At 40.7% G+C, this 11,102-nt stretch overlaps 1 protein-coding gene across 1 annotated transcript; it reads left to right on the top strand.

The window, feature by feature from the left end:
• Window positions 1-1,610: 1,610 nt before the first annotated feature.
• Window positions 1,611-11,036, top strand: SELENOH (selenoprotein H). The gene is made up of 5 exons (XM_026719731.2): window positions 1,611-1,805; window positions 4,308-4,457; window positions 5,619-5,764; window positions 10,113-10,241; window positions 10,751-11,036. The coding sequence occupies exons 2-4, from the start codon at window positions 4,309-4,311 to the stop codon at window positions 10,229-10,231; spliced, it is 414 nt and encodes a 137-aa protein (XP_026575516.2). The 5' UTR covers window positions 1,611-1,805; window position 4,308; the 3' UTR covers window positions 10,232-10,241; window positions 10,751-11,036.
• The last annotated feature ends 66 nt before the right edge of the window (window positions 11,037-11,102 follow it).

The following is an 11,102-nucleotide window of genomic DNA, read 5'->3' on the forward strand; positions in this document are numbered from 1 at the left end:
TAACATGTTTTGTATTAAGAGTATTAACTAAATCCTGGTTCTAATCCTCCATCTATTTAAATAAGAATTCTTGTTCTTAGTAGTGTGGCTTCTGCTGATTTGACAGATGGAGAAGACATGCTTCTTTCAGAAGTGTAACTGCTAATGCCCTTGTTCTCAGAATATATAACGGTACAAAAACAAAACTGTTCAGTGGCAAATGAGGATGTGCCACCTGGGATCTGATGTTATTTAACAGTGGCAAGGAGCAAGTCTTCAACCACCCATCTCTTTTCTGGAGGAGACAAGCAGGATGTTGGTTTTGGCCCCAGAGATAGGACTAGAACCAACTGATGGAAATAGCAGAGTAACAGATTTCAGCTCAATGTTAGGAGAAACACTGTTTCCACAACACAATGAATGTTAGAAGTTCAAAGTACCTTGGGCATCTGCTTTTTCCACCGGGCAGCTTCTGACCCTGCTTACTGATTTATATGTTTTCCCGATATGAGCAATCTTATTAACTTGATTTTATTTATTTATTTATATCCCACCTTTACTATTAAAAAAATTTAACTCAATGCAGTGAACATATCCACCACCTCTTATTTTCCCCACAACTACAATCCTATGAACTGGGCTGTGAGATAATGACTGGCTCAGGATTACTCAGCTGGCTTTAATGGCTAAGGCCTAACTCAAGTTTCATGCTTTAACCAAACTGGTTCTTTGTCTTGTTTTTTTTAAAGTTCTAATAATTAGAACTTTTAAAAAACAAAAAGACAAAGAACTTGTTTGATTATACAGACATAAGCTAATCATAATTGCAGTTGGGAATGAGTCTTATAAGTCAATCACTGATCTTGTACAGCATCTATTCTGGTTGCTTAGTTATTAATTTTATTGTATGAACTCTGCCACTAAGTGGGATCTAATAGCGGGAGAGATTTTCTCAGGAAGCAAATGATGAACTCTCCTGGGCAACATATCCTACTGTGCAGGTAGTCCTCGACTTACAATCACAATTGACCCCAAAATTGTTATCAAATGAGACATTTGTTAAATGAGCTTTGTCCCAATTTATGACCTTTCTTGCTACAGTTAAGTGAATCACTGCAGTTGATAAGTTAGTAACGGGGTTGTTAAGTGAATCTGGCTGCCCCATTGACTCAGCTTGTCTGAAGGTCACAAAAGCAGATCACATGACCCAGGGAGTCATAAGTATGAACCAGTTGCCAAGTATCTGAAATGTGATCACTCCATCATGGGGATGATGCAAAGGTTGTAACTCTGAAACATGGTCACAAATCCCTGTTTTCATTGACGTTGTAACTTTGAACGGTCAATGAGCTGTTGTAAGTCGAGGACTACCTGTACTGCAAGATTCTCCACGGAGCTGCAAATTGGAGTCAATTATTTCCTCTTGCCGAGCGGCGGGCGACCAGGAAGAGCAGAAAAGATACGTCCGTGAATGAAGCAGAACAACTGCTCGAACGAAAGATGCTCCAAGTGAAGGAAGAGCCGCGGAATGGAAGGTGGCACCTACTTCTCCGGAAGCGCCGGTCCAACCCGTAGTTCAGCCCCTTTAACTGACAGGCGCCGTTACCTGCCCTGCCCACCGGGGAGAGTTCGCTGCCTTTGCTAAAGCTTGCAAACGCGCCCAGCTAATACGGTAGCCCTTCGAAAGCGAGTCGTGATTGGTTGCTACAGGACGTCACTCAACTTTCACGGGCGGGCAGCGGCCATCTTACGAAAGGCTTTGGCGCGCGGGGCAGTCGGGGAGGCTTAGGATTGTGCTGGCTTCGTCGCAGCCCGCGCTTTGGAAGGTGAGGCGGGAAAAGGCTGTATTTGTCCTTGGGGGTGGCTCGTCTGCCTTTTACGGGTTTTTGGTTAATGCACCTCATTCCCTTCCAAGTCCAGCGCTTAATGGTTGAAGCTGCGGGAAATTTCCTTTCTTGAGCTGCCCATCGTGTGGGTTGCAAACAAAAAAGCAGGCGCGGTTGCTTCGTTTCCCGGAGGTTGCTCTCTTATTAGTCTCGGTTTAATTATCCCTCTACATCTGAGACCAGGATGGATCTCTTTCCCGCAGCTCCAGAGGGGCGATGCTTTTTTTTTTTAATGCTTAATCTAAATGGTTTTCTTGGCAAACTTCTCTGCGGTTCGTTTTTCTGTCGTCTCCCAACGAGAGTTTTTGGACCGATTTTATTCTGCTTTTCTTTCATGGTTATTGCTACTTCTTTTTAGCGTTATCAAAGATTATTCTGTTGGTTCTGTCCTTATCAGTTGCATTTGTATCCTTTTTCTCCCAGAGGTCAGCATCTCGTCCAGTGAGCCCCGTAAGTTGAATGGGAATTTGTATTTTGGTCTGCAAATCCCAACATTAAACTAGTGTACACGGGTCTCCTTTGCTTATACATAAATTGGTTAAATAAACCACAATCATTTATAATCCTTTTTTGCCTTGCTTTCTCCTTTGATGAAAAGCTTGTGGGTAACAACACACACAGACTCATATTCTCTAATACACTCCTTGCTAACAAATTTAATGATGTTTTTTTAATATAGGTAATTCTCCACTTATGACTACAATTGAGCCTAAAATTTTTGTTGCTAAGTGAAACATATTATGTGAATTTTGCCCCATTTTTGTGCCACGGATGTTAAGTGAATCACTGCAATTGATAAGTTAATAACATGGTTAAGTGAATCTGGTTTCACCATTGACTTTCCTTTTAAAATTACAAAAGTGATCATAAGACCCCAGGACACTGCAACCTTCATAAATACAAGTCAGTTGCCAAGCATCCGGAATTTTGATCATGTGACAATGAGGATGTGAAAAATGGTCATAAGTCCCTTTTTCAGTGCAGTTGTAACTTTAAACGATCACAATGAGGGTGTGGTATTTGTAGCTAATTCATATTTTGCTATTAGGAGAAAAGTGTGTTTTAAATGGAGAAAAAGTGAGTTTCATTGCTTGCCATCAAAGTACATTTTGATAGGACTATTGAAAATCTTGGCCCATTGCAACCAGTAGTTTGGAGATCACTAATTCCCCAGTTTTTTCTCAAAGTGTTAAACTACAATTCCCATCATTTCCAGATAGCCTGGAAAGTTACATTTTAAAGATATGGTTTTGATTGGGAATTGCAGTTGACAGTATGAACTAAATAAGGAGTCATATCCATTAATTGAAGAGCATGACCAGACTTCCCATGGCATATAAGGGGCAAATTTTCTGGAGTTTTATATCTAAGCTTATATTAATCCCCACTAAGTGCTATTAAACAAAATACTTGAGAGGAGGACAAAATAAATGCTGATGAGCTCTGGCCACACTTTGCATTTCTGAACTCAATAAATCAAGGCTGTTTGGCTTCTTTTTCCTAGATAGTTCCAGGTAGAGCATATGTAGTTGTTCTATCTACTCTTTTCACCTTCCTGTGAAAGGGCAAAAGGCAGAAGATGCAGTAATGGATTTCAAATGAGAGTTATCATCAGTAAATCAGACTGATAGCATAATAGATAAACATTCTCTAAGCCAGGGGTCACCAACTTTTTGGACCTCAGGGACCACCAAACTCATAATTTTAAATCCAGGGGACCACTAATAGGAATTTTGACTGACCTTGGGAGAGAGAGAGATCTGATCTTACCCCCCCCCTCTCTCTCTCTCTCTCACACACACACACACACGAAATTCAAATTTCTTATTCTTGGGCATAGCCTAATTTGTGGGCGTGCCTTGGTAGTCATGTGACTGGCTGGGCATGGCTTATATGTAAATATAAATATTTATATAAATATTGAATTTTTTTATTAAAAAAGAGCAACTTTTACCCAAAATCAGGCAAAACAGGCAGGGAGATTGAGTTGCTCACAGAATCACAGATTCATTTAGATTCACTTATCGGCTATCTTAAAAGCAGAGCCGAAGATCTAAAGATTAACTAGAAAGCAAGAAATCCAACAGTTCCTGCTTTCTAGCTAATCTAAATCTCCCAGCACAGCAGAACAGCTGGTGGTCAGAAGAAGAAAAAAGGAAAAATAGCAACTTAGCAGGCAAGGTTTCCAGGTAAGGAGTGACTGGACGGGGAGGGTTCCCATGGGCCCTGTGGGCCCTGTGGGCGGCGCAGCATGGATTAATTGCTTTGGGGGGGGTACTCTGGGGTGACATTTCTCTGCAGACCACCAAAATTTTCTCCACTACCACTACTCTAAGGATTCTTTCTTTGGTGTGTTCTTCCCAGAAAAATCAGCTACATATACTGAGATCTGTAATCCAAAAATACAAATGTAATATTCTTTCTTCTTGCCTTCATTTGCAGAATGCCTCCCAAGGGGCGAAAAAGGAAGGCAAAGATTCCTCAAGCAGAAGCCACAGCATCCAATGGAGAGGGAACCAGTGATGATAAAAAATTGCCCAAGATCCAGAAGACTGAAGGATCGGGAGACCTTCATGTGACCATTGAGCACTGGTAAGATTGCAGGATGCAGTAATCCATGACACATTGCCTACATATTGAGAGAAGGTAATCAGTCAGATAACTTGTTTTAGAATAACATTTTCCCCGTTCTGAAAATAATTATTGGACCTGGGATAGGTATTCAATAAAAATAATAATAATGTAAATTTTAACTGATTGTATTTATTGTTGTATTTGTTGAAAGAAACAAGTTTTGTGAAGGTGGGTAGATGTTTTAAATTGATGCATGCATGTTGTAACAGTTGCTTAGAGCTGCCTACTCTTAGGTGTTCCAGGAATTCTAGAAATTGGAGCCTCAGTAGATTTGGAGATTCCTGGCTGGAGACATTTTAAATACAGGTTCCCCAAATTGGAAAGAATGCCGTCTGTTCCTATAAGTACAATAAATATATTAAAAACAGATTTAATAATAAATTATGCTGACCACTCAAATAGAAATACATTTTTTAATTCAGAAATTTTCTAATGTTTTGAGGTTTTTAAATTACAGAACTTGTTAATTTTTTAAAAATCTGGAATCTTAAGAGGCAAAGCTCTAAAAACACAAAATTATTTGGGTTCAAGGGTTTGTTTTTTCCTTTTTGCTATTACCCCATCAATTTCTCATGGGATTTTAGGGTTCTAAAAAACACAATTTAAAAAAACACTATTAATTGATTAAACCCTGTAAATCAGATGGAATCTGTTTTGAATCAAATATTTCATTGTAACATTGGGCCTCAGTGCAATGAACTTTGTGTGCAGTGAACCAAATTGGTGCAGCTATTTATGTCTTCTGTGCATTTATGTTAATGATACAAACTGTTATTTAGGAGGTACATGTGCACAGATTTATTCCAGAATGTCTTTTATGTAATAATATAATGCAAATGTCAGTTTGGGCAACATAGCGCCCAAGTGCCATAAATTGCCACGGTGACGTATTTTTGAGTTTAATGGATATGTGTAAAATAATAGACAACTATCCTCCCATCTGCGAATAAAATGTTAAAGTGAAGTTTTTATTATGAAATAAAAAGAGAAAGATGAGATGTATTTTTTAAATATGGTGGGAACCTTGTTCTTTTTAAGTTCCAGGGACTTTCAAATTCACATTCACATTCACTCTGTAGTATTAAGATGTTTTTCCTTATTTTTCTTCAATATTGACAGTAAAAGCTGACGAGTCTTTGGACGCACAGCTGAGGCTATCAGCCAAGAGCTGTGCCTGGCCTTTCCTGACATCTGTGTGGAGGTCAACCTTGAAAAACCCCGGAGAAATAGCTTTGAAGTGGTTCTCTTGAAAAAGGATGGCACCAGTGAGTTATTCTGTTGCTTATGAGAATAGGATGCATGAGACCATGTTGGATTTGCAATCTCAATGCTAACCATTGCTTAGCTAGGTCTATCGAATATACCACAATTGGTTTATTAAATTAACCTAGTTTCCTAGGTTTCCATGCCAGTTAAGATTGTTGGTCCTATACCAGGGGTTGCCAATCTTTTGGACCTCAGGGACCACCAAACTGATCATTTTAAATCCCATGGACCAGAGACCCTGGGAAAATCCCCCAAAAAATCTGCAGGAAAATTCCCCACCCCATTTTCCTATTGATCGATCGTTCTTTATTTGGGATCTCAGGATACTGTCTCCAGCTCCGTTGGGGGCGGGGGAGAGAAAGAGAGACTTTTGGCTTCATGCAAGGAAAGCAGCAAAAGTCTTTCTTTCTCTCCCCCAAACTCCACCAGAAATGAGTCTTTGCCGGTGCAGCCTCTTGGAGCAGGAGGCCTAGCAGGGTCCCAAAGACTCATTTCCTAAAGAGTTTGGGGGAGAGAAAGAAAGACTTTTGCTGCTTTCCTTGTGTGCAGCCAAAAGCAGCATAAGAAAGAAGTAGCCTGGTGGCCAGACCAGGCAAGTGGGACAAGTCCCCCCCCATCCGCCCTTTCCCCCCTCCCCTCACTACCTCCTATTGTTTGCAATGCAAGTGACGCAAGCCTTGTGTTCCCATGTGGGCGGCGCAGCCTTGTGTTCCCGCGTAGCCTGGATTAATTGCTTTAGGGAGGACATTTCTCTGCGGACCACCAAAATTTTCTTGCAGACCACCCGTTGTCCCCGGCCCACTGGTTGGTGACCACTGTCCGATACAACATACTGTAGTTGACCACAGTTAACACAGTGCATGAATGAAGCACGTGATCAACGTCTCAGGAATTGTCCTATCTACTTGAATGATGTTACAGAATGGGCTTAATTACATGCCATCAAGTTGGTGTAAAGTCTTAATGATCTCAGTGATAGATTTTCTCCAGTATACTCTGTCCCCAACCTGATTCTTCAGATCTTTGAAAGGTACAGCTGAGTCCATGTGCCTAATTATAGGTTGTCGTCTTTTTCTCTTTCATCTTTCATAACTTTATAGACTTCTCCAGAGAGTTAGGTTTTTTTATAATGTGTCCAAATTTTTCTAATTTGAGCCTGGTTATTTGTGCCTCGTGTGAGAATTCTGGATTTATTTGTTTTATGATCTATTTGTTTAACATGCATTTGATAATCATGGCAGACTTCAGTTTTCTCCAACACCAAGGTTCAAAAGCATTGATACTCTTCCTATCCTACTTCTTCAAAGTCCAAATTTTGTTTCTACAGTATCACAGGAAAAAAATCTTCTTTCTGCTGTACCTATTGTTTATACCTGTATGCTTTGATCTTCTTCATATTCAATATTAGTCCCATATTTTCAATGTCGGTGACATTTTATTATTAGAATGGTGTTTTCATTCCGCTCAGTATCTAAGTCAGCTTCTCCAATGTGAGTGTAAGCCCTCTCACAAAGTTTGTGCACATTTCACAGTATAGATGTGAAAGTGGGTATTGAAGCATAGCACCAGACCACCCACTGTAGACATCAACAACATAAAATCCACAGTGTCAGTGTGTTGCTTCCCTAAATAACATTCTTTTGTTCCCCTAAAATAGTCAATATTTTCTATGAGAGCAGCAAAATATTGTACAATATTTTATGGTGTATTCCTGAAATCTCATGAGAGTTGGAATGAGTTGCTCATATCTTATATAAATGTGATGCCCAGACATAAGAGATGATGCAGCAGAACAAAGTTACAGCCTAGAAAGATGGTTAACTTTCTGTTCTGCTTCACCATAATCTTATGTCTGGATATCACTTTGTGCGTTATACAGTTTTGAAAAGAGAAATACCAGACTCTTCCAATTAATACCATGTTTTCCCTTAAGTAATTACATATGTTAACTGTGCTAACTATGGTACTGACTACAGAAGGAGCAGGAAATGCAAAGGGGCTAAAAACATGTACTGCGTCTTCAAGACGGGAGAGGCTGGTGGTGCACTAATTGTGCTTCACCTTGTTACACTCAACATATAGTGAGTGCCTTTCTCCATGGAGATGCTCCAGAGTGTTCAAGAACATTTGGGAAAATGAGATTCTCAAGTGGTGGAGAACTTCCACAGCTAAGTAGATGGTTTATTGCAGACATTCATAATTTTTTTAACGTGGAAAAGAAGACGATGCAAATTAAAGTGAAACTAGGTAGTATGAACAGAATGAGATGTCCCAAGTATACTATTCTGGGAATAAGAGCTTCTGAATTTAATGAGATTTGCCATAGAATAAACAAGCTTAGGTTCATTTATTTGTTCAATTTCTATAGCTGCCCATCTCAATCAATGACTGGGCAGCTTACAATTAAAAAAAACACAATTAAAATATTAGAAACATTTTAAAACAATGAAAACTATAAAAACCATCCAAAATATATATACACAGCAGCAGAGATGCTTGGCCTGTTAGCAAGTCAGGAAGCTCTGCCTTTAGCACGTTCAGCACAGACGGATTTGTAGAGCTTTATAACAGGATTGAGACCAGGGGTGGGTTTCTACCGGTTCTGTCCACCTCTGTAGAACCGGTAGCTCTGAAGAGCAGCAGACACAGAAACGGTTCTATGTCGTCTGGTGTTTTTGCCCACCCGGGCTCTTACCTGATCTTTATTTCCTGATTTTTCAACTTCAGCTGCCGAACGAGGCACTCACGGCTCACAGCGGGCAGGGAAGCTCTTAAATCCCGAACCGGTAGTTAACCCTGTAGTATCCCACCCCTGATTGAAACCATTCTAATCTCCAAGGTGAGGTTATCTCACGGCAGGGTCTACTACAGAAAAGGCCCATTTTCTAGTCCATGCCAGGCAGCACTCTTTGGCTGACGGGATCTGCAGCATGCTTAGTCTGTTAGATTGAATTTGACAGGTAGAGACTCTTGGGAAAAAAGCCGGTCCCTCAGGTAACCCAGCTCCAAGCCATGTAGGACTTTTAAAGGGGACAACCAGCACCTTGAATTGTACAATCCGGAAACATGCAGGTAATCAATGCAGCTCAGCCGGTACTAGGGTTATGTGTATCTGGCACCATTTACAATCTGCAAAAGCTGAAGTTTCTGAATGCTCTTCAGAGGCATCCCTGTGTAGAGTGCGTTTAGTCTAAACAAGAGGTTACAAGGGCATGAATAACTGAGCAGGGCCTTCTGGTCCAGAAATAGGCACAACTGATAAACTATCTGAGGGGTGCAAAGGTTCTAGCCATGGCTGCCACCTTTGAGCAGGAGCTGTGAGTCTAAGAGGACCCTCAGATTGCACACAGACTCTGTCAAGGGTAATGCAACCTCATCCAGAACCAAAGATGGAAGAACCTCGTCTCTGGAAGGTCCAACCACCACTCTGTCTTGCTAGGGATGATTGGGAATTCATTTCACCCCATCCGGTCCCAAACAGCCACCAGACCCTGGGATAGGACATCTACAGCATTACTCAAAAGGCATGGGGCAGATATACAGTATAAAGCTGGGCGTCATCTGCATATTGATGATAACTTTCTGAAATCAGTGGATCACCTCACCCAGCAACCTCATTAAGTAGGAGAGAGAGAACCAGATCCTGGGCACCCCACAAAGTAGTGGCTGTGGGCTGGCTCTTTCCTTCTATCAACTCTGACTGGAATCACTTCCGGAGAAATGAGGAAAACAACACAGTGTTCCCCGCACCCAGTTCTTGAAGCTGGTTCAGAAGGATACCATGATCAATGGTACTGAATACCACTGAGAAGTCAAAAAGAGCCAGGATGGATGCACTACTTCCACCCTGATCCTGCCAGAGGCTATTTAAGACCATCCCCCTTTCAAGTGAAATGGATAAATCTTGTACTTCAGATATGAAAACTGGTGGTGATGTAATGTAATAAATGTTATTCATTATAATGAATGGCTGTGCCACATTTTCACACAGGTCTGATTTATTTTACTACAAGCTACAAGTGCCTTTAGTTCTTTTTATGAGCTCTGTTCTGGAAGCATTCCCTTTTTTTTCATTGTACAAATCTTTCTCTGCACTCTGTCCCACAAACACAGCACCAACTGAACATCAAGCTTCTGCCCAGCTAGGCAGGGAAAAAAAATGAAGCAGTTTAAGATGAACAGTGCCTGGCTGCAAGTTGCCCCTTTTGTTTTGAAAGTGATTAGTTGATCAGTGAACTCAGTTCTGCTTACAAACCATGTGACCTTTTAGCATTATGTATGGGAAGTTACTGACATTGTATAATCCAAGTACTTCTGGTGATTGCTTATGTGTTAATTATTTTTTAGAAATAGAGCTATGGAGTGGTCTTAAAAAAGGGCCACCCCGCAAATTGAAATTCCCAGAACCCAGCCACATCGTTGAAATGGTGAAGCTCAACTTACTAAAGTCAACAGTGATGGAGTAGGAACAAAGTGGTAAGTTTACACCCAGAATGTGTGTGTGTGAAGTGTCCCTGCAGTTGTAAGGGCAGGCAAGTTTGCCAACATCCTTATTTTGATCGGCCATAACTTCAGGCACCAGTCATAACTCCCTTTTAGTGCCACCATAACTTTGTTTGATGAATGGTCATTAAATTGGGGATTGCCTATAATCTGTCCAAATAATGTCTTGAACCCACGCCAACAAATTGGCTCCTATACAATATTTGAACAAATGTACTTGGGAATGGGGTCTGGATATGTGGTATCTGGTACCCATCATTGATACTACCTAAAATGAGTCATATTTTACATCTCTGGAACCTTAAATTCTATATTCTTATACTGCGGGAAGCTCTCTTAGATTGTATTATGGATAGCCGTATGCATCTGTACTGTGTGGCTTAGAAATGAAAACAAAACCATTGTACACCTGGGAGTTATAAATGATGGCCTGAACTGGGAAGTAGGATCTCTGGCTAACAGGCATCTTTTGTTTTCTACAGCCTCTATGACTGTCCGTTCCTCCTGTGAACTGGAGCATTCATGATGAGATATGATGAAGTGGGGTAAAGAAACTCTGGTCGTATCTCTGAAACTGCTGCCCGCCCCTCCTTTGCAAGGAAGAATGGACCAAATATTATCCTTTCCTGCCCCACCATCCTTTCAAATGTTTGTTACTTCTGAGAACATTTTGGGGAAGAACTTGATTTTCAGTAAAACTTAACCGCCTCCTCTATCTCGTTTAGTTCTGTCCTGTGAAATAAAAGTATGAGGTTCTCTGTCATGGCACAGTATAGTGTTGTCCAGTGTTTTGCGAATTAAAGTTGCAGATCTATATTCACATGTCCTGTTTCA

Source organism: Pseudonaja textilis, chromosome 1 (genome assembly GCF_049901715.1).
Source record: "Pseudonaja textilis isolate UNSWEBS1 chromosome 1, rPseTex1.2, whole genome shotgun sequence".
Classification (NCBI taxonomy): Eukaryota; Metazoa; Chordata; class Lepidosauria; order Squamata; family Elapidae; genus Pseudonaja; species Pseudonaja textilis.